At 46.9% G+C, this 22502-nt stretch overlaps 1 protein-coding gene across 3 annotated transcripts in view; it reads right to left on the reverse strand.

The window, feature by feature from the left end:
* Positions 1–18377, reverse strand: part of ABCC5 (ATP binding cassette subfamily C member 5) — an 89969-nt gene extending 71592 nt beyond the window's left edge. For all 3 annotated transcript variants that reach the window (XM_062210471.1, XM_062210480.1, XM_062210486.1), the window contains exons 1-2: positions 18256–18377; positions 14684–14867 (exon numbers count right to left, since the gene is read on the reverse strand). In XM_062210471.1, coding sequence (XP_062066455.1) covers positions 14684–14812 — 129 coding nt within the window. In that variant the 5' untranslated portion in view covers positions 14813–14867; positions 18256–18377. The remainder of the gene's footprint in view (positions 1–14683; positions 14868–18255) is intronic.
* Positions 18378–22502: the final 4125 nt, after the last annotated feature.

Below are 22502 nucleotides of genomic sequence, written 5' to 3' on the forward strand. Positions count from 1 at the left end.
GCAGTGGCATTATCAAATGCTTGCAATTTGACTGAGATTGGAGGTTCCTGTCCTGATTCCCATTTTAGAACAAGGCTCTCGGTGCAATTTTAATTTTATCCTCACAAAGACTACATCCTCAACCCCAAAATGGCCAAAATGGCAGTAATCCTTAAAACTTCATGTAATGGAAAAACATAATGTGGGAATTCCCACAGAACAGGTAAGGGGCAAGCATTTGGCAGAGCTGTTAAGGTGTGTCTTAGGACACCCACATCTCATACTGGAGAGCCTGGGTTTGAGTCTCCACTCCCAGCTTCCTGTTAAACTGCACCAGAGGTGACTCAAGTACTTAGGTCCCTGCCACCCACATGAGGAACCCAGACTGAGTTCCCCACTTCTGGCTTAACCTGGCCTAGCCAAGCCTTGGCTGTTGCAAGCATCTGATGAGCAAACCAGTGGATGGGAGCTCTCTCTCTCTCTCTTTGCCTCTCAAATAAATAAAAACATTTTGAAAAGCAAATAACCCACAGCTGTATAAGGTGACCTCAGCAGTCTCTTCTCCTCCTTCCCCCAGGTTGAGGACCAGATTAAAATCAACTATAACCTAGTAACTCTGACTTTCCTAACTAAGTTCATTATAAGCAAATAGTAGTTTCCAAAGCCAGTCACAACCATGTAACTAGAACACTAGATTGTAAATAAATGGCTTCACTTAACTGCAAAAATGCACATCTCTAATTATTCTTAAATCAAAGATTAACAGATGCTAGAGGACAGAAACATTATAGACATAGAGTTAAACACAAAATAAAAGCATCTTTACACTAACCTGCCAGTGAGTACACAGATGTGTACCCACTGGGATATCTAACTTCTCTTCCTCTCCATGCTTCCTAAAAAAGCTTATGTCGCCAAGCATGCTAGGGGAAAAATATGTGTCTTTTACAGGTAAAAATAACTATATCCTGCCACACTTAACATTCTATAAAAGTGTGCTATCAACATTCTAAGGCTGAAAGGATTGCAAATGGAAATGAACCAAGAGAAAAAAAAAACTCAATCTATTAAAATTATAATGGCTTACTAGATGACAGCATAAACAATACAACTGACTGGGCAATCACTAGTCAGTGACTGTTTAGGGACAAATATATACCAGGTTGGAGAGGAACTGAGATTCCAGTTTCACACCACACATTAATGCTTGTGGACTTAACCCTAACAAGTTACATAAACAAGATGAAATAAATAGCAGAAAGTTAAGCAGTGTATTTAGCCCAGCCATGAAAGGGAGACTCAGTTTCTCCTTGAAAATCAGAAAATTGTTGAAGGTAAGATAGATGAGTTCAACTATCAAAGGGAAAACATTTTTCATAAAAAATTAACCTTAAAGGAAAGAGATAGAGCTTTAAAAAAAATGACCAGCTAACTGATGAAATAATACATTTATAATAGTAGCCTTTTACTGAAAAACATGATTTTTTAAAAAAATCCACTCATTCAGCAAGGACTCATTATGTAGTGCTAGGCAGTATTCCAGGTGCCAAAGATACAGGTAAGGACAGACCCAAGAGTCACCAATCAAAAAATAAAAACTGAATTTTAAGATACAATTTTATAAAGACCTTAATAGAAATAGATAAAATCCAACATGGAAAAGAGGGAAATGCAGACAAATTTATACTACCTGAACACTGAGCCAATCTGTAATACACTCCCAGTAAGTATCCCAGAGAACAGACTGGGTGCGCACAACACTACCGATGCTGCATGTGTCTCCGTAATTTTACTGTAGGAAGGAAGATTTTCCAAAGGACAGAAATTATTTAAACCCAATGGTACAAAGATTGAAATGCCTACTACAAGACTAATGGCTAAACTACAGTAGATCAACACCTCACTCAGTACTGTCCAACAGAAATAGAACATAGCGTCGGGCATTGGTCTAAGGTTAAGATAATGCTTGGGACACCAGCATTGCAAATTGGGATGCTTGGGTTTGAGTCCCAGCTCCACTCCTGTTTTTAAAAAAGATTTATTTTATTTATTTGAAAGAGAGTTACAGAAAGAAGGGGGGGGGGGAGAGAGAGAGAGAGAGAGAGAGAGAGAGAAAGAAGTCTTCCATCTGCTGGTTCACTCTCCAAATGACCACAACAGCCAAAGCTGGGCCTCCCTGAAGACAAGAGCCAGAGCTTCTTCAAGGTCTCCCACGTGGGTGCAGGGGCCCAAGGACTTGGGCCATCTTCTACTGCTTTCCCAGGCCATAGCAGAGAGCTGGATCGGAAGAGGAGCAGCCGGAATTGAACTGGCACCCATATGGGATGCTGGCACTGCAGTCTGGGGCTTTAATGCGCTGCACCACAGCACCAGGCCCACCAGCTCCACTCTTGATCCCAGCTTCCTGCTAATGCACACCCTATGAAGCGGCAGGCGAGGGCTCTAGTAGTTGGGTCCTCGCCACCCACATGGGAGACCTGACTTGAATTCCCAGTTTCCAGCTTTGGCATGGCCCAGCCGCAGCTGTTGTGAGCATTTGAGGAGTGAAATCAATGGGTAGGGCATCTCTGTCTCTCAAATAAATAAATTTTAAAAAAAAAAGAAGAAGAAATATAAGCCACGAATGTAAGGCATATGACATAAGTTAGATTTTTCTAGTGGCCACATTTAAAAAGTAAAAGGTGGAATTAATTGTTTTACTCAACACAAAAAATGATTATTCATTTAACATCAATATAAAATATAATATCAATATAAAATATCAATATAAAATATAATAATAGTTTGCAAATGAAGTGTTTCTTTTTACTACTCAAGCTTTAAAAGCAAGTTGTTTTTTTTTTTAAATGGGAAATCAATGTTAAGTATGGACAGTAACATATAGGGAGGAGAAGTTTTTTTTTTTTTTTTTAAAGATTTATTTGTTTGAGAGGCAGAGTTACAGACAGAGAAGGAGAGACAAAGAGAAAGGTCTTCAATCTGCTGGTTCACTCCCCAAATGGCCACAACAGCCAGCGCTGGGCCAATCTGAGGCCAGGAGCCAGCTACTTCTACCAGTATCTCACGCGGGTGCAAGGGCCCAAGCACACAGACCATCTTCTGCTGCGGTCCCAGGCCAGTGAGCAGGGAGCTGAATTGGAAGAGGAGCAGCAGGCACACGAACTGATGCCCATATAGGATGCTAGTGCTGTAGTTGGTGGCCACAGCAGCAGCCCCCAAAAGTGTGCATTTTTTACTTACAACACATCTCAATTCAGACTGGCCATGTTTCCAATGCTCAGTAACCACGTCCATGGCTAGTGACTGCCAGAAAGGACAACACAGCCCAGCAGCGCTCAGGTGAGGGTACTTTTGCTTGCTCAGGGCTGCTTGGCAATGTTGGGAGACACGCTTGGTTGTCACCACAGGAAGGAGCTGTCCACCCCACAGCGCACAGGACAGCCTCGCAGCTGATCTGGCCCAACATGTCAACAGTATCAGAGAGCACCTAGACAGCTACACAGCTAACAGAGTCAGTTCTTGATAAATGCGGAGCGAGGGGAACGTGGTCTAGGAGGCTACCTTTTAAAGCTTCTCCTGCGAGCACCCACTCCCTCTTCCTCCCTCCTGAGGAGTGTGACAGGGTGAGAGGCTCACTGTGGCCAGACAGCCCAGCTACAGATAGGGACATCTGCAGCAGACAATTTGTTCCAAAGGGAAAAATACTGCTTGATCCAGGAGTTGAGAAAAACATTAGACGAGAAAATACCGCTGCCATTTTTATTCTCTTTATGACAATGTGGCTAAGAGCATGTTTTTTTTTCCTACCAAGGTGATGGCAATGGGCCAGGAGTAGGGACACTGGGGAACCGGAAAGGTACAATGAAAGTTTGGATTCTGCCAACGTTCAGACGAAGACCAGGGAAACACAGAACCACAAACACGCATGCCCATTTGGAGAGGGAAATGAGGAACAAGCAATTCAGAAGCAATAAGAGCGGCCTGCACAAGTCTCCCTCCGCGGCCCTAACGCCATCTCTTGCCACAGTTGTAATTAATGTACACACCCAAAACACGGCGGCGCCGGCACTACCCCGGCTGCCAGGGAGGAACGTTTGCCAGACAAGGCAACCTGTGCTTTCCGCCTGCACTGAGGCCTCTGGGACAAGACAGAGGGGCCAGAAATCATTCCCCAGGCTGAACAAGCCAACCTCTCTGTGATGGCGGACAACAGCAGGGTAACCTTACTCCCCAGCGCCTAAGCGCTGAGGGTTATCAAGCTGTTTCCACAGTTAGCAATGGCAGGCATCCAGCGCCAAGGCAGAGGGCCGCACAGCTTCCCAGGCCAGGAGAGGCTGCAGAACTCATGGCTGGCGCCGCCCTGCAGGACAGCAGTAAAAGGGCACAATCCTCAGATCCCACAAGTCTTCCTCCCCTAACACAAACACAGAGCACACAGGCTGTTCTCGGGAATCCTGACTCCTTGCTCGGAGAAAAGCTTTTGGCGGAAGTCTGGGTCCCACAGGCGCCTTTATGGCAAACATCTACAGGACAAACTTTGAAGGGGAACGGTTGCGCCATCAGAGTTCCCGAGAGACTCAGAACATTACAAACTAGGGGCCGGCGCTGTGGCGTAAAAGGTTAAGCCTCCGCCTGCAGTGCCGGGATCCCATAGCGACATGGGTTCGTGTCCCAGCTGCTCCACTTCCGATCCAGCTCCCTGTTAGTGCATCTTGGACACTGGTGGAAGACAGCCCAAGTCCTGGCGCCCCTGCATCCGTGTGGGAGACCCAGAAGCAGCTCTGGGCTCCTGGCTTTGGCCTGGCTCAGTTCCGGCTGTTATGGCCATCTGAGGAGTGAACCAGTGGACGGAAAACCTCTCTTCTCCATCTCTGCTTTTCAAATAAACAAATAAATCTTTTAAAAAATACTCAAAATTAAATTGAAAAGAAGAAATTAAAACTGCTCTTTAAATTTAAAAGGCTTTTCCACCCTTCTTATCTCCCGCAAATCAAGGCAGTCTCCCCCAAGTCCTTTCCTCTCCCAGTTCTCCCCACAGCCTCATCCCCAGCCGGTTGTTCACGGGATCCTGACCACCTCAGGCTCTTCCCTGAAGAACTGTGACGAGCAGCCCCTTCAGCCAAAAGGGTCAGCCACACTCTAGAACTGCATCTCCACGGGGAAGATGCAGGACGCGGTCGACAGAACCTACTGCTGCGCATCCCAGCCCTGCCCTCGGCAGCCGGGCTGCCAGTGGCAACGCGCTGTGTGGCGGCCCGCGGCTCCGGCGGCACCGTGCTCCTCGTGCTGATGTCAGCTAGTGCGGCTTCCCCAGGGGGAATCTATCCAGCCAATGAGCAGAACTCAGGAGCAGCGCCGTGGGAAACCAGGTGTTTTCCTGCGGTTCATAATCTCACATCACCGCACAATCACCAGGAATCTGAGGACTTTCGGTCGTTTCATAAACTTAACTCCAAGGAATTTATTCCAAGCTCCTATGACACCGGAGAGTGCGAGATTAACCTTGTTAAGATCATAATAAGGGTGCAAAGGATTAAACCGAAATAAATCACAGGGCGGGGAGGACACAGGGGAAACACTTGGAGGCCACTAGGTGAGACTTTCTTCCCTGGGCTGCTGGCTACACCCTGAAACCTGGGAGGCAGCTTGGTAATGGAGCCAAAGCCTGGGTTTCCTCCCCAGATGCTGATTTAATTGGTGTGGGAAGGTGGCCTGGCCCGAAGTGGTTCTAACACGCAGACTGGTCCGAACACCACTGCTGACTTAGCGGAACTTGGCAATGCTGGTTTTTTCCATTTGACAAAAATCTCTTCAACAAGATATTTAGGAGTTAGCTTTAAAAATATATATATTATTTTTCCAAAGAAAACTTCCTTCAGCACCTGGCCCGATTGTTAAAGGCTCCACACAGCAGGTCTTGGGCTCCGTCTGCACAGGCCTGGTTAATGTAAAGGTGACTGCTGTAGCTACCAGCAGAGTGAAGAGGGTCAACACACAGAAAGGAGAGAGGCACCACAGGGCGGACACGCTGCTTGGCCACACGGTCTGCTGAGCGTGCCGCTCTACACCCGGGCCAGTCATCGCAGCTTCTACCTTGCCCCGCAAAGCACCGAAGAACAACTATTCTTTCTTGTCCTGCTGAGTTAATTTCACTCTCAAAGATTTGTACAGTGGTCTTTTGAAAAATTAGCGTGGTGATCGAATGATGGCAAAGAGGGAGAGCTGAAGACCCTGCCACCATGGCAGGAGGCACACACACAGGCTGAGTGGCAGGCTGTTGGGCTGTTTCTCTGCCATGAGCGACAACATTTCAGAAAGTCTGCTCAGTCCTAGATGTGTATAATGCCAAACGAAAGCAAACATGGTGTAGAGATTATGAGATCCCTTAAAAGCCGGTCAGCTATAACCACTTAGTATAACCCATTCTGGGTAGTTTGCTTCTTAAAGTCTGTATTTCAACAACACAGAACAGATTTCCTAACAACAACATGTGACTCCTTTTAGCAAGGTTTTGCTTTTGAAAACAAGCGTATCGTACTCCAAGGTTAGGTGCAGCTGCCGGGACTGCAGGCGTCTGCCAGCTGTTCTGTGGGCAGGGGAACATAATGCTTTAAGGGAAGCCAGGAGCTCCGTTAACTCCAGAAATAACAACACTGGAGGAGGACCAGCCCTAGCTGCAGCCCACTGAGTAAACTTCTCTCTTGGACCAGACTCTGGGGAGGCGGGGCTACACAAGTACTAGGCGCTATGGCCTTTGAGAAAGACCTACTCATTTTTTTAATATGCGTACATTTTTTTTTTTTTTTTGGACAGGCAGAGTGGATAGTGAGAGAGAGAGAAAAATGTCTTCCTTTTTGCCGTTGGTTCACCCTCCAATGGCTGCTGCGGCCGGCACATCATGCTGATCCGAAGCCAGGAGCCAGGTGCTTCCCCTGGTCTCCCATGCGGGTGCAGGGCCCAAGCACTTGGGCCATCCTCCACTGCACTCCCGGCCATAGTGGAGAGCTGGCCTGGAAGAGGGGCAACTGGGACAGAATCTGGCGCCCCGACCGGGACTAGAACCCGGTGTGCCGGCACCGCACGGCAGAGGATTAGCCTATTGAGCCACGGCGCCGGCCTATATGTGTACATTTCTAAGTTAGTCTTGTTTTTGGACTCCATCAGCAGGCCTTGGTAAACAGAAGCTCCCATCTGTCATTTACTAACAGAAAATAACCTTAAACAATTACGATATATTTAACATCTAATTACTTAAATAGACTAACTCCTTAAAAGCAGGGAATGGAGGGAAGCAACAGACAAGTTTAATTCTGCTAATTAGTGGACTTCAATGCACCAAATTAATTTTACATTAGTCTGGAAGTTTGCTAATGGCAGGTTCAGCCACTGCAAAGATTTCCAGAGAACCCCACCTCCTGTCCCTGGCAAAGACCTTTTTGTTTTTTATTAAGAAGGGGGGGGGGGGGGCCGGCGCCGTGGGTCACTTGGCTAATCCTCCGCCTGTGGCACCGGCACCCCCAATGGGCAATGGGCACCGGATCTAGTCCCGGTTGCTCCTCTTCCAGCCCTGCTCTCTGCTGTGGCCCAGGAGGGCAGTGGAGGATGGCCCACGTGCCCAAGAAAATTCTACTAGTGGCATGGGAGACCAGGAAGAAGAAGCTGGCTCCTGGCTTCGGATTGGCACAGCGCCGGCTGTAGCAGCCATTTGGGGAGTAAACTAACGGAAGGAAGACCTTTCTCTCTGTCTCTCTGTCTATAACTCAACTTGTAAAAAAAAAAAAAAAGGGGGGGGGGAATAATGGGACATTAAAGAAGGCATTAGCAGAAGGCTACCTAAAAGTGGAACCAAAATTTCATTGAAAAAGCTTTTCTTAATCACTTGTAACTTGCGTGTTTATCTTAACAATATGCTTAGGTACTGAAACTTGCTTACAAACAGGAAGCAAGTTCCAATACTTTGCTTCCTTTTTGATGGAAATCTCCTTTGACTCATGCCAACAGGCTATATTTATTTCCCTTAAGCAGCGTTTCCTAGGAAAGTACAGCAGTCTTGCTGCAGACAGCGTAAGAGAGCTCATGATCAAGGCCGCGCGCCAACCTCAGGAGTCCCATGAGCACTGATGCAATCACCAAGCAGGAGAGCCACCTGGGCTCTCACCAATAGCAGCACTGTTGTCATCTTCACTGGGAAACTCTGGGCTGCTATTGGAGATCAACACAGGGCACCAGGCCAGATACCGTATCACCCAGCAGTGCCTGAGACACCTATCGGGTCTTATAAAGCTTTATGGATGCCTACGGGGAGGAAAAGGAAATTTTTTAAAAAAGGGCAGGCAGGAGTTCTTACTCAACAATGTCCAGAAAATCTGCCGAGTCACTGAGTACCAAGCAAGAGAAAAATGGAAAGCTTCAAAATACTCATCTCCTTCAGCCCTCTCTCCTTTCCTAAGACGAAGTAGAACTCACAGGTGATATTCCTGACCCTGAAAACACAAGGGCACAGACAAATTCACAGACTCTTAGTCTATAAAGAAAATCTCAGGGTCAAATTCTCTAAAAGTATAATGTCCCAGACAAGATCATTTTATGAAAACAACAATTGTTTGTAGATAGAGGTCAAGGGTAAGTGTATTGTTTCCAGCTATAATCTTACAAACTTGGCACATTTTCTACAATGAGCCCATACTGCTTTCATAACACTATGCTTAGCATAATTTCTGATTAGACCCACATCCTCCTGATTCCTACAATGTAACTGCAGCTCAATAAAATATTCCAAATCACTAATTATGAAAACTCCAACCAAGATTGAAGGGTCAATCTAACTGACGGGGTGGGGAACATATAAAGGCCTGTGAAGTCATTTGCTTTGCCTCTGCCAAGGCAACCACAGGTGGAATTTGAGATTCAATAAATCTACAAGAGGTTAATTTTTAAGCTGACAATTTTATATAGCCTGCGAATGATGTTATCAATACCCACATGGTCTTTTGCAGACAAACGGTTCCCAGCCCTGGAACAGAACTAAGGAAACACTAAGGGAAGATCCTAGACTTATGAAAATTTGCTTTGTTACCTTTCTTAGATGAGAATATTGTAATTTGGTGGGAAGAAAATTCTACTAGTGGCAGACTTTTGAGAGAAGGGTAAAAATAGTGCAGAAATAATGGCGCCTGATCTTTAGTTGACTTCTGCTTATTTTCCACGCTTCCTCTTTCCCAGATTAGACATGCCAGTAAAAACCAAGTCACCATTCCCTTTGACCCAACAGCACTAAAGTTTGTAACAGCATCAGATAGTGTCTTGCTTTTGCTTATAATTTAAAGCAATAAAAACCCAGATTCCTTGGTTTATTATTCAGGAATATACACACACAGTCTGAAATCCACCAACTTAGTCCTCTTAATGTATGACATCACACACATTATGCTTAAAGACAACAGGGTCTGGTTGTCCTTACTTCCAACTTGCTCCTCAGCCTGGTGTGTTCTCATTTCTCAAAATTCTACCTGTTCTTCAAGGTTACAGTCAAAGGTTACCTCCTCTTGGTGTCTTCCTGAGAGAGAAGCACTTCTTCCTTCTTATTAATTTCCATGGCAGCCAAATTATAGTCATCTAAGTACACATCTGTGAGTTGAGGTTTGTTTGGCAGTCAGTAGGCCCAGTACCACTGCATCTGCAACCAGACCACTGGTTCTGTGCTGGGCATGCACTTGGAGAGTGCTTGAGTGTTTGCCAAATAAGAAAATGCTTAACCATCATCTCTGAAGAAAAGAAACACATCAGGGGTGTGCAGTCTGGTGATCTACAGGTGCACATATGAAGACAATTCTAAGAAAGGGAGCCCTGCCTGAAGAGTCATGCCTTGGGCACAGTAACAGTGTCAAGTAGTGGCCTAGATATAAATCTCCATGTTGGCTGAAGTGATGCCAGCTGAAGTTACTACGCAGGCTCCAAGAACGAACAGTCATAGAAAGCAGCACTTGAGGACTGAAGGATGCCTGTGAGGCATGCGTGTGTGTGGCCATAGGCGTCGACATCACAGTCCTAAAGAAAGGGTAGGTGTGCAGATGTATTATTTTTGCAGTAATTCCCTCCAAGCATATGTAGGGAAGTTCAGACATTTGAAGATAAGAGTGATTGGGGCAATTTTCCCAAAGATATTCCAAAAGAAAGATTTGGTCGTAATATTAAGAAATGGGCAAAGTGTGTGCTCTGAATCTTGGCTTAAAGCTTAGGACGGTGAGAGGCACTGGACTTCTCTTGAGTCCTCTGCTTCTGATAGTTTCATGCCTCCTTCTTAACTGGATCCAGCCAAGGCCAATGGTGGTGAGTGAAACCTCATCTTCCAACTTGGGGCACAGAGGCAGCCCCCTCTCTTGCTACTCAGAGGTGCCGTCTGTGATTCCTGATGGGTGGTAGGCGTGCCTGACACTGGGAGTCCCTGTCCCAAATTTCCTCTTTATCAACTGATGATGTGGTTGTTGGTTTTGATGGTGGGACATGAAACTGCAGTCTCTAGCCAATGAGCTGCTTACCTTAAACAAACCAACCAATCCTGTATGTTTATACAGGCATTCTACTTCCCAACTACTCATATAATCCATTTGTACACCATCTCAAACTGCAATTTTTTTTTTCATCTTGCTGGTTCCCTCTGTCTGCAAACTTACAACATATGAGCAAGCTCAAGATAAATATATCTGACACATATTTTCTTTTTTGACAGGTAGTACTCAAGAAGATTCTAGATGGTATGTGGACTTCTAAAAATACTTTTAATAGCTATGCATTTACTTTAATGTGTGTCCAAAAAGAGGATAAATAAACCCATGATTTTATAGCTTAGGTCAAGGCTAAGCAAGAAAAAAAAAAAGAGAGAGAGAGGAAAAAAAGGATAAATTAAAAGAAATATTTTAAGTTAAAAAAAAATACTTCAGAGGGTACAAAGATAAGGCAAAAATCAGGGAAATAGCATTCTAATTTAGAGGTTTAGGAAACATGAAAGAGTAATGGGAACAACACTCATGTGGACTCCTGAGATTTACAGAGGTTGAACTAGTTGTCCTGTTTCTTCAAGAAAAGGCTCTGTCACACTGGGAATGGGGTGGGGGTGGGGGGGAGGACTGGCGGCCACGGCTGCTGGCTCAATCATTTAGGCAACAAAAGACCCAGCAATGACTCTGCAGTTCACCTACAGAGAAAGGGCCTGCTGCTACCAGTGCTCATGCTAATGTCAAGTCTGGCCTAACAAACTGGACCGGACCCTGTCCCCCATGATGTCACAAGCCCCAGCCCTCCCTGCTCTGCCAGCCACCCTTGGGCAAGCTTCATCTACATGGACACACCTCTGGCTCCAACGTGTTCCCCCTACTCCTTGTCTCTCTTCTGCCTACTGATTATTTTACCTGATGTACTTCAAATACAACATGTTCAGAATCAAACTCACTCTTATCTCCCAAATCTCCTTCTCCCCTGTGTCCTCTCGTAGGTTTAAATCCTTACCACCAATTCCAACACCCCAGTGCCTTCCTCCCCTTCCAGACACGCCCCTCACCATCTGCCTTCTCCTCCCTCCTCACTTCCATGCTTTCAAACAGACTTGTTTCAAATGGGTAGTCGCAACAGCCCCCTGACTGTTCCTGTGTTTTGAGTCTCTCTCTTGTAACAGACTTTTTCTGCATTGTTTCAAGACTAATCTTGCTCTTTTAAAAAAAATATTTTAAAGGCAGAGCAACAGAGAGGGAGAGACAGAAAAAGGGAGATCATCTTTCTACTGGTTCACTCCCCAAATGACCGCAGTAGCCAAGTCTGGGTCAGGCCAAACTGAGGAGCCTGGAACTCCATCCTGGTCTCCCCAGTGGGTAGCAAGGGTCCATGTACTTGGGCCATCTTCCATTGCCTTCCCAGGTGCATTAGCAGGAAGCTGCACTGGAAGCAGAGCAGTCTAGACTCAAAATAGCACTCTGATATGGGATGCCATCACCTACTACACAACTCTGGCCCTAAGACTAATCTTTCCAAGGTGAAAATCTAGTTTTTAAAAATCCCTTCTCAGTTCAATGTCAGCAGACATCAGGGATATGCAAATGGAAACCACAACGAGATGTCAGACATCCCTATCAGAATGCTAATTAATAAAAATGACAGCACTAACTTACCAGTAAGAATGCAGGAGAACTGGCTCATTGCTGGTGGCCATGTAAAATGACACAGCCACTCTGGGACAGAGCACTGCAGTGTCTCATAAAACTAAATGTGCACTGACCGTATGACCCAGCAACTGCAGTCCTGGGCATTCACCCAAAGAAAGGAAAACTAAGGTTCATAAAAAACCCTATATACAAATGTTCAAAGTACCTTTATCGTTATTCCACAAACTGGAAATAACCCAAATGTCCTTCAATGGATGAATAATTAGACAAACTGTGTCCCACCTACAACATGGACTACTACTCAGCAATAAAATGTAAAGTCCTATGGATGCACATAACAGATTAGGTGCCTATCAAGGAAATTAGGCCAAGGGAAAAAAGCAATCTCAAAAGGCACATACTCGGTGACGCTATTACACAGCATCTTACGATGGCACGGATAGGGAAAGGGCAAGTGGTTAGGAGAGGAGCAGGGGGAGGTGGAGGTGGCTGTGAAAGAGGTGCACGGGAGGTCTTTGGGATGGGACTTTCCCATCTTGACTGTGGCAGTGGTCAATCAAATCTGTACATATGGAAACAGTCCATGCAGAGCCTATGCGCATGTGTGCACACATATATGAGTGAGTGTAAAACCAGTGAGATTTTTTTTTTAACAGGCAGAGGTAGAGAGTGAGAGAGAGAGAGACAAAGAGAAAGGTCTTCCTTTTTCTGTTGGTTCACCCCCCAAGTGGCCACTAAGCCAGCGTGTGGCAGCAGGTGCACTGTGCCGATCCGAAGCCAGGAGCCAGGTGCTTCCTCCTGGTCTCCCATGTGGGTGCAGGGCCCAAGCACTTGGGCCATCCTCCACTGCACTCCCGGGCCACAGCAGAGAGTTGGACTGGAAGAGGAGCAACCAGGACAGAATCCGGCACCCCGACCGGGACTAGAACCCGGGGTGCCAGCACTGAGGGCGGCACCGGCCTGTAGTGAGATCTTAATAAGGTCAGGGGTTATTTCAAGGTCAACCAATGTCCTATTATGATACTGTACTAGTTATGCAGGTCATTACCATTGGGAGAACCTGGATGATGTGTGCGTGTGTGTATACACACATACACATATATGTACGTATATATATATATGGAATCTTTCTCCATGTTTTTACAACTGGGTATATATCGACAATGATCTCAAAATAAGAAGTTACAAAAGAAATCCCAGTAACTTCCCAGAGCCCCCCAAGGACTGCAGGAAACGATTCCCTAGCAGCACACACAGCTTTTCTGAGCCCTGCTCCCCATCCGCATCCCATGTGCTAGACAACTGGTTCTGAGAGCTAAGGTTTATGGAGCGCTGGACACATGCCAGGCACCGTTCATGCTAGGTGATTTCTGTGTATGAGTGCACTTAACCCTGGGCAATCTCATGAGTTAGGTACTGCTGCTGACACCACTTCATATGCAAACCTCTGATGGATATGACCACCTCACCCAAGGTCTCACCGTGCCAGGTACTTTTTTTCCCACCATACCTGTGGGTCTTTATTGCCTAAAAACCCTTCCTACCTGACCTCCCTTTAAGGCTCTGCTTCCCAAGTTGTCACCTGTGTGACCTTTGCCACATTCAACTGCTACACTGGAAGAGCTCAGAAGCCATCCTTCCGGACACGCTCAATTACCATAAGGTCTAGACAATAGGGCACAAAGAAGTATTAAGTCTGGTGCCAAAGACGTATTTGACACTGATTATGTGGAATCTAGGCTTCTCCAAAGTGAATCCTGAATGGGACAGCATTCTGTCAACACAGTGGGGGACAGACAAGACCCCGTGGTGGGACAATGCTGATTAACACACTACAGAGCAACAGGTCATGTCAGCCTAGTGTCAGGCGGCACAGCTGACACCTTCCCCAAGATTTCACATCAAAGATACACAAACAATTTCCTTAAGCTAGTCACCCACATTCTGCCCTATTAGTCACTTCTGCAGTTCAAGAAAGAGTCCAGTGCTTTTCTTAGAAGAAATGTTTTTCTCCAGGGTAAGAGGTATCTTCATGATTTACACTGGAGGAAACCAGACTTCTACCTAAAGACTGCCGAACATCCGTAAATTCACTTGCTTGCTGATCACCCTACAACTCTCTAGAACTGTTCCAATCACCCTCTGAAGCCAGAGTCTCTCCAAAGGATTCACATTTTAAACACACATGAGGCAGAAGATAAAACCGATTTTGCTTAGGTACATGCATGGAGCTTAATGGTTCATATTCCTTCCACCCCCTTCCCTCTTAGATATTGTCTTCTCTTAAGCAAAGAAGGCACAATGGAGTAGAAGTGAGAAAGAGGAGGATACTAAGGGAGAAACAGGAGAGAGGCTGGGAGTCAGTCCTTCCTTGCATTTACTGAGTGTTCACTGTGAACCAGTAATTACCCTATCAGTTACCAGGGATTCTTCACAGTGACTGACAGCCAACACAGGAAGAACAAAGCTTCCACGTATACACCACATCTCCCAAGGCGTGGTCTGATACAACCAGCAGGTGAGAAAAGGGACTCCCGGGCCAGACTGACCGGTCGAGTTCTCTTGAACCTGGACTCGTCGCGCTCTCTGTGCTGCCCAGAAGAGCCGGTTCTCTCCCTCACACTCCTGTACCCGGGACTGGGGATGATGTACTCTTTCCCAATGTCGATGTCCTTCATCTCTTCTGATTGCGGGCGCCACGGCTCACAGACTCTTGGTTCCACTTCAGAATTTCTGAAATGAAAAGTTCATCAAGCACAGATATTTCCTAAATTGCACTTAACCACCTGCTAAAGTGCTTTTACAAGAGGGGGAAAAACATGGGGAGGGGCAAAAGTATCAAAGCTTTCCACTGGTGCAGCTATAAAAATAATTTTAAAAGTTTTCAAGTATTACTTCATTTTTTAAAGAAAAAAACTGAATGTAATAGAATAATGAAAAACAACCTTCTCCCATCTTTAAAGGAAAAAAAAATTAGAATTAACACATTAGGAAAGGGATACTCACCTTGTATAACAAAGCTCAAATCCAAAATCCAATGTACTAACATGTTTCTTTCTCTCTCTTTATTTATTTTTTTTTTTTGAAGACTTTCTGGAAACAATTTCAGTTTGTTCTATACATTAAAAATGCCACAACTTTAAAATGAACATAATTTCCCTTACTAAATTTTACTAAATGAAAACTTACAAAGTATTTATTCTACCAATGAGAGAGTCCCTTCTCTGCATTTTTATAACCAGTTAACAGGCTGGCTGATATTAAAGTTACAGGCTAATATATGAAATATCATTATACCTTGAATTAAAACACAACTCCCCTGGGGGTAAGGGAAGTGTTCTAAAATTAGCCAGTACTGATGGTTACACAATGCTGGGAATATACCTTTAAAAAGCCACATTGAATTCCACACTTCAGAAGGGTGAATTCCAAGATATTTGAATCTTTTCTCAACAAAGCTGGTACTAACACATTCCCTACCCTGTACCACCCCAAACCATTCTAAACCACTGTTTGCCTGGCTAACTTGATATCCTGTATCAACGCTGGTCACTTTAAAAATAAATAAATAAACACATACATACTTCTCTGAAACATGCTTCCCACTCACAGATGATTTACGGTTTCCCAGATACAAGCTGAGAAAACATCTTTCCTATCGGCCCCACTAGAAATTAAAGAAACGTAGCTGTGTTGCTTTGCGGGTTCCAGAAATTCCTGGTTATCGCTATGACTAGAGAGTACCACCTCTGCGGCACAAAATTCTGACAACTACAATTCATTTTTTAAGGCATCAGAAAAAAAGGAGACCACTTACTGATCCTCTTTAATAGGCACTAAATCCACCCCACCCCCTAGCCCCAAGAGACACCTCTAGCGCCAAAGCAAGCTTGACTTTCAGAATTCTGGATCAGGTATCCCAGGTTGATGCAGCTGAGTTACTTATCTTAAACACACACAAACACACATCACCTTGCCCAATGACAAACTGCTCATAAAGAACACTGGCTCACCAAGCGAGAGCACGCCAATCACGTCACAGAGACCTCATTAAGGCTAAACTATAAACAGCCCTGGCATCTGCCAGCGTCCCCAGTGTGGAGCAGGAGCTGCACAGGGGAGGAACCCTCCTTGCATAGGGATCACGGCAGTGTAGGGCAGTGTAAGCCCTGGCATCTGCCAGCGTCCCCAGTGTGGAGCAGGAGCTGCACAGGGGAGGAACCCTCCTTGCATAGGGATCACGGCAGTGTAGGGCAGTGTAGACTCCCCGTCCCAACCCCCGCCCCCAACCTGAGGTTCCCTAGCCTAGCTGATTATCTGGAAGAGGAAAAGATCAGTGCTACTTTAAAATCTACAAAGCTGGGGGGAGGAGTTGGGGCAGAGAGGAGTTTGCAAGGGAGCAGGCAGCCACCGGAACCCATTCACAACACCAAGCACCATGTCAAGCACAGGAAGATCCTCTCAGTTCACCAGGGACCCAGAACAATCAGGGAAGGTACAGTCAGTGGATGCGCAGAGGGGCAGGGCTGAGCCACTTCCCGGGTAAGCTACAAATACCAACCGGTGCCTTTTGTGACTGGCACAGGACAGTGCTAGATGATCCTAAGGGACCTTGGTGACCTGCCCCAAAAGACCAAGTGATTCCATGCATGAAAGATGTGGGGAACAGTTTTCTATGATCTTCAACACCCCTCACTCTTCCATCGCCTGGGGGGAAAGAGGCAGAGCCATGAGGGTCGCTGGGCCCAAGTCAAGCACAGCTCTTGGCCTTGAACAGACTGGACACTGGTCTTCTGTCACCAGGGATACAAGAGCGGGCAGGCCACAGGGACCCAACCTAGAGCTAGGACGCCTGGTAGGTTGTGCAAAGAAACAAGGACCCAACCTGAAACAAGCAACTAAGGCCACTGTTTGTATCCTACTGCTGCAAAGCCTTTTTAAATGCTAACGGAGAGGCAAAAGGGAGAGATTGTGTTCATGTTTAAACCATAGCCAGATGGGGGCAAAGGCAGCATAACCAAGTGGGAGAATCCCCGCACCCCAAGTTGTCAGATTCAACACGAGCCCATGGGGCCCACTGGCCTTGCTCCTGGCGACTCTCCTCGAGGGGCCAGGTGCACTCTCCCTGCACCACGGTCGGCTCGGCTCGGCTCAGCAGCAGGGGGAGGGGAGGAGAGAGAAGTCGCACGGGAGCTGTAGCTAGCTAGACTGCTGCTGCCCATTGCCTTCATCGCCACGCGCCTGGGTGGACTTCCAGACCTCCAGACTCTCACTCCAGGCCCGGACGCTGCACAAGGAAAATGCGAGGCCAAGAGGACACACGGGGTTTCACCACGCCCCCTGCGATCCGCCCGTTTGCACCTTCCAAGCTTCCCGGTCCCTCACCCGCGCTAGAGACCCCGTTCCAACCGATCCTCCTCCTCGAAAACCTTCTGAAACTTTCCCAGTGCTTCCTCCCTCCAGCCTCCCCACGCTGGGGCGGAAACCGAAGGACCCCTGTGTGAATATACAAAGCAACCCGCAGCGCTGGGCGGCTGACAGCCCAGAGCCCCGGCTCCAGCTCCAGGTCTGCGGTGCGTGCTCGCATCGTGTACCTCCATCTATACTCCGTCTGCAGAAACGGAGGAGGACCGCCTTCGAGGGTCGCTGGTTGCCCAGTCTCAGGCCTGCGGCCCCAGGGAGGTAGCCCGGGCCGCCCGCCCCACGATCCCGGCACCGGGGCTTGTCTAAGGCCAGATCCGCCTGGGATGCGCTGGCCCCAGGGCGTTCCCTCTGCCGGCTCGGGCCTGGCTAGGCGACCGTGACCCACACCACGGGCCGCGAACGCAGCACCCCCTGGCGGCCGCTGCTGGGTATGGAGCCAGCACCTCGGACCACTCATTCCAACCCTACCTGCCAGCCTTTCGACGCAGGGCCTCCTCCACCAGCTCCCAGGGGTCGCGTCCAGAGGAGCGGGCGGCGGAGACCAGAGGGAGGTCAGGCCGCTCTTCTCAGGTCTCCGGCGTCCCCCGAACTGCCCGCACCCCCGATCACAGCCCACCACGGCCAGAGGAAACGCAAGGGAGTGAGCCCCGTGACAACCGAGGGGCGAGGTGAGGGTGCGGGGGTCACTGCCACCTACCTGCGTCCCAGCTCCCGGAGAGGAGCGCCGGCCGCTCAACCACGCTCGCGAGCATCAGCCCCGGAGCAAAACAAGCCTTTATAGCGGCATCGGCCACCTCACCGCGCAGGCGCAATGCACAAAGCTTGCACAGGACTGCAGGGAGCTGTAGTCCGGCTTCCAGGATCCAGGGGACGTGGACCTGACGCAGGACTACACTTCCCAAGAACACCGAGGCGGCCCCGGGGGAGGTGCAGGCTGCTCCCCTTCCCACCGCCCCCGGCTCTGCCCCGTTCTTGCCGGTGCTTCTGCGAGCGGGTCTGGAATTTTCTCCCTGGTCGCGTTCCCGGTGGGCAGTCGGCAGGTGGACAGTGGCCGTGTGCCCGCGTGGCCGCGGAGGTCCTCGCAGCCGGCGTCCGACCCCGGGAGGCGGTGTCTTCGCGGCCGGCCCATCCCAAAGCTTATCTGTTCCGGCGCTTAGGGTTTTACGGTTGCTTGCTCGTTACTTGCCCTGCAGTCTGCACGGATCCGGTCCTTTTCTTATCCCAGCTGCCCTTCGTGTCCTGTGTGAGGGCTGCTGTCTAGATAATAACATGCCAAGACCACCCTTTCAGAAATGGGGAGAGCCTTAGAAGCGGTGTGCCAACGCATCCCTTTGTTTGTATGAGTTCAACCGAGGCTCCCGGGGACGTAGATGGCTTTTTTTCTGTTTCGTCTGCTCCTGCAACCTCATCATGACGAAGTTATGCTTCTCAGTTGAGTGCCTTCCTGCTCTATCTCTTGTTTCTTTAATCTCCCTAGCAATCCTGTATATAGGTGTTATGATTTCTCTGTTTCATGGATTTTTTTTAGAGGTGACTTGTCCATCGTCCAAGTTCGGTAGTCAGTGTCAAGACTCAAATGTAGCATAAAGCTGAAGTTATTAAACCAGTGAATAGATTGATAAACCAATACCAAACACAGAGAACCTAGAAGCAGACTCATACATGTAAGTAAACTTGGTTTGTGACAGACAAAACCTTACAAATCAGGCTCAATAAATAGTACTGAAGCACTCGGTCATCCCTAGGTAACCCCAGGGATTACTGCTTCATACTACACAGAAAAATCAATTTCCCAAAGATCAAAGGCTTCAATGTGAAAAGGGAAACTTTGAAAAGAGAATAGGGAATATATTTTTTTAAAAAAGATCTATTTATTTATTTGAAAGAGTTACACAGAGAGAGGAAAGGCAGAGAGAGAGAGAGAGAGAGAGAGAGACAGGTCTTCCATCTGCTGGTTCACTCCCCAATTGGCCGCAATGGCTGGAGCTGTGCCAATCCAAAGCCAGGAGCCAGGAGCTTCCTCTGGGTCTCCCACGTGGGTGAAGGGGCCAAGGACTTGGGCCATCTTCTATTGCTTTCCCAGGTCACAGCAGAGAGCTGGATGGGAAGTGGAGCAGCTGGGACTTGAACCGGCACCCATATGGGATGCCGGCACTACAGGCAGAGGCTTTACCTGCTATGCCACACCACCAGCCCAGAGGATAGGGAATATCTTTAAGAACTTTAGAGTAGGGAAGAACTGAAACAAAACACAAAAATAATAAAGGAAATATTGATAATATTTTAGTGTATTAAAACTTTTGCATAAGATGCCATAAAGTGAAAAGATAAACTACAACCTATAACTGATAGGTTTACTTCTTGAGTCATGTTTGTCATTTATTTATTGTATTTATTTAAAAGACAAAGAGACAGAGATCTCCCATCCACTGGTTCATTCCCCAAATGCCTACAACAGCTGAGACTGGGCCAAGCTGAAGCTGATCTCAATCCAGGTCTCACACATAGAGAGCAGGGAACCAAGCACTTGGACCATCACCTGTTCCCTCCCAGGGCACACACCAGTAGGAAGCTGGAATTGGGAGTGGAGCCAGTGCTGAATCCAGGCACTGGGATATGGGATGTGGACATTCCAAGCAGGATCATAGCTGCTATGCCAGATCCTTAAATGTTATTTTAAAAAATTTTAACATGTAATCCTTGTACATTTCTGTACAAGGGGTACTGTGCAATATTGCCACACATATACATAGCATGGAATGATCAAACCAAGCAATTAGGTTTTCCTTTTTCTTATCTCTTCTTTGTGTTTGGTGCCTGTCAGCTCCTGTCTCCCAGTTCATTACACAGTATATGATACATTATTGTCAATTATAGTTGCCCTACTATGCTATAGAACACTATAGAGCTTGTTACTTTCTATCTGTCTCTGTCTCAGTACCTTTTATCCAACCCTCCCTCTGTTCCTCCTCTCCTCACCTTTCCCAGCTTCTAGCAATCACTACTCTAGCTTCATGTCAACTTTTTTTTATAACTTCATATATGAGAGAGAACATATGGTGTTTGTCTTTATGTGTCTGGCTTGTTTCACTTAAAATAGAGGTCTCGATTCCATCCCTTTTCCTTCAATGGCAGATTTCATTTTTGATGGCTGAATACTATTCCATTGTGTATAGTTACTACATGTTCTTTACACACCTATCAATGCACACCTAGATTTATTTCATCTTGGCTCTTGTGAATAGTGCTGCAGTAAAGATGGGAGTGCAGGTATCTCTTTCATATGCAGTTTTTCATTTCCTTCAGATGCATACCAGAAGTGGGGTAGCTGGATCATATGGTAAATCTATTTTTCGTTTTTTGAGGAAACTCCATAATGGTTGTACTAACTTCACTTTTCTCTTCATGATATTTCTAATTTTTTTGTCTTTTAATAGTAGCCATTCTGGGGCTGGTGCTGTGGCATAGCAGGTAAAGCTGCTGCCTGCAGTGCTGGCATTCCATGTGGGCGCCGGTTCAAGTCCCAGCTGCTCCACTTCTGATCTAACTCCCTGCTAATGTACCTGGGAAAATAGCAGAGGATGGCCCAAGTCCTTGGGCCCCTGTACCCACGTGGGAGACCAGAAAAAGCTCCTGACTTCAGATCAGCACAGCTCCAGCTGTTGTGGCCATTTTGGAAGTAAACCAGTGGATAGAAGATTCTCTCTCTCTCTCCCTGCCTCTGCCTCTCTGTAATTCTGCCTTTCAACTAAATAAATAAACCTTTTAAAAAAAATACTAGCCATTCTACTGGAGTGATTGTAGTTTTAATTTGCATTTCCCTCATGGTTGATGCTATTGAGCATTTTTTCATGTATTTATTGGCCCCTTGTATTTCCTTTTAAAGATTTATTTAGTTAGTTAGTTGAAAGGCAGATGCAGAGAGAGAAGGAGAGACATAGATAGATAGATTGATCAATACTCCATCTACTGGTTCACTCCCCAAATGGCTACAAAAGCCAGGGCTTGGCCAGGTAGAAGCCAGCACCCAAAAGCTTCTTCCAGGTCTCTCATGTGGGTGCAGGTGTCCAAGGACTTGGGCCATCCTCCGCTGCTTTTCCAGGAGCATTAGCAGGGAGCTGGGTGGGAAATAGAGCAGCCAGGGCACAAACCAGCACCCATATGGGATGCCAGCACTGCAGGCAGAGGTTTAACCTTCTATGCCCTAGTGCTGACCCCTGATTCTTGTGTTTCTTTAAGAAATATCTATTCAGTTCCTTTGACCATTTCTTAACTGAATTTTTGTTGTTTTTTAAATTCCTTGTATGTTCTGAATTTAATCCTTTGTCAGATGCAGAGTTTACAAATATTTTCTCCCATTTTGTTGGTTGTCTCTTCACTATGTTAATTCTTTGCTATATAGAAGCTTCTTAGTTTGATGTTATCCCATTCCTATATTTTTGCTTTTGTTGCTTGTGCTTTGGTGGTCTTGTCTATAAAATTGCTGCCTACAATGTCTTGAAGTGTTTCCTTGACATTTTCTTCTAGTACTTTCATGTTTCAGGTCTTACATTGAGCTCTTTGGTCCATTTTGAGTTGATTTTTATATAAAGTGTAGATATCCAGTTTTCCTCAAACCATTTATTGACAAGGCTGACTTTTCTCCAGAATAGGTTTTCAGCACCTCTATCAAAGATCAGTTGGTTAGGCTGGCGCCGTGGCTTAACAGGCTAATCCTCCACCTTGCGGCACCAGCACACCGGGTTCTAGTCCTGGTCGGGGCGCCGGATTCTAGCCCGGTTGCCCCTCTTCCAGGCCAGCTCTCTGCTATGGCCCGGGAAGGCAGTGGAGGATGGCCCAAGTGCTTGGGCCCTGCACCCTCATGGGAGACCAGGAGAAGCACCTGGCTCCTGGCTTCGGATCTGCGAGATGTGCCGGCTGCAGCGGCCATTGGAGGGTGAACTA

Source organism: Lepus europaeus, chromosome 2, assembly GCF_033115175.1.
Source record: "Lepus europaeus isolate LE1 chromosome 2, mLepTim1.pri, whole genome shotgun sequence".
Lineage (NCBI taxonomy): Eukaryota > Metazoa > Chordata > Mammalia > Lagomorpha > Leporidae > Lepus > Lepus europaeus.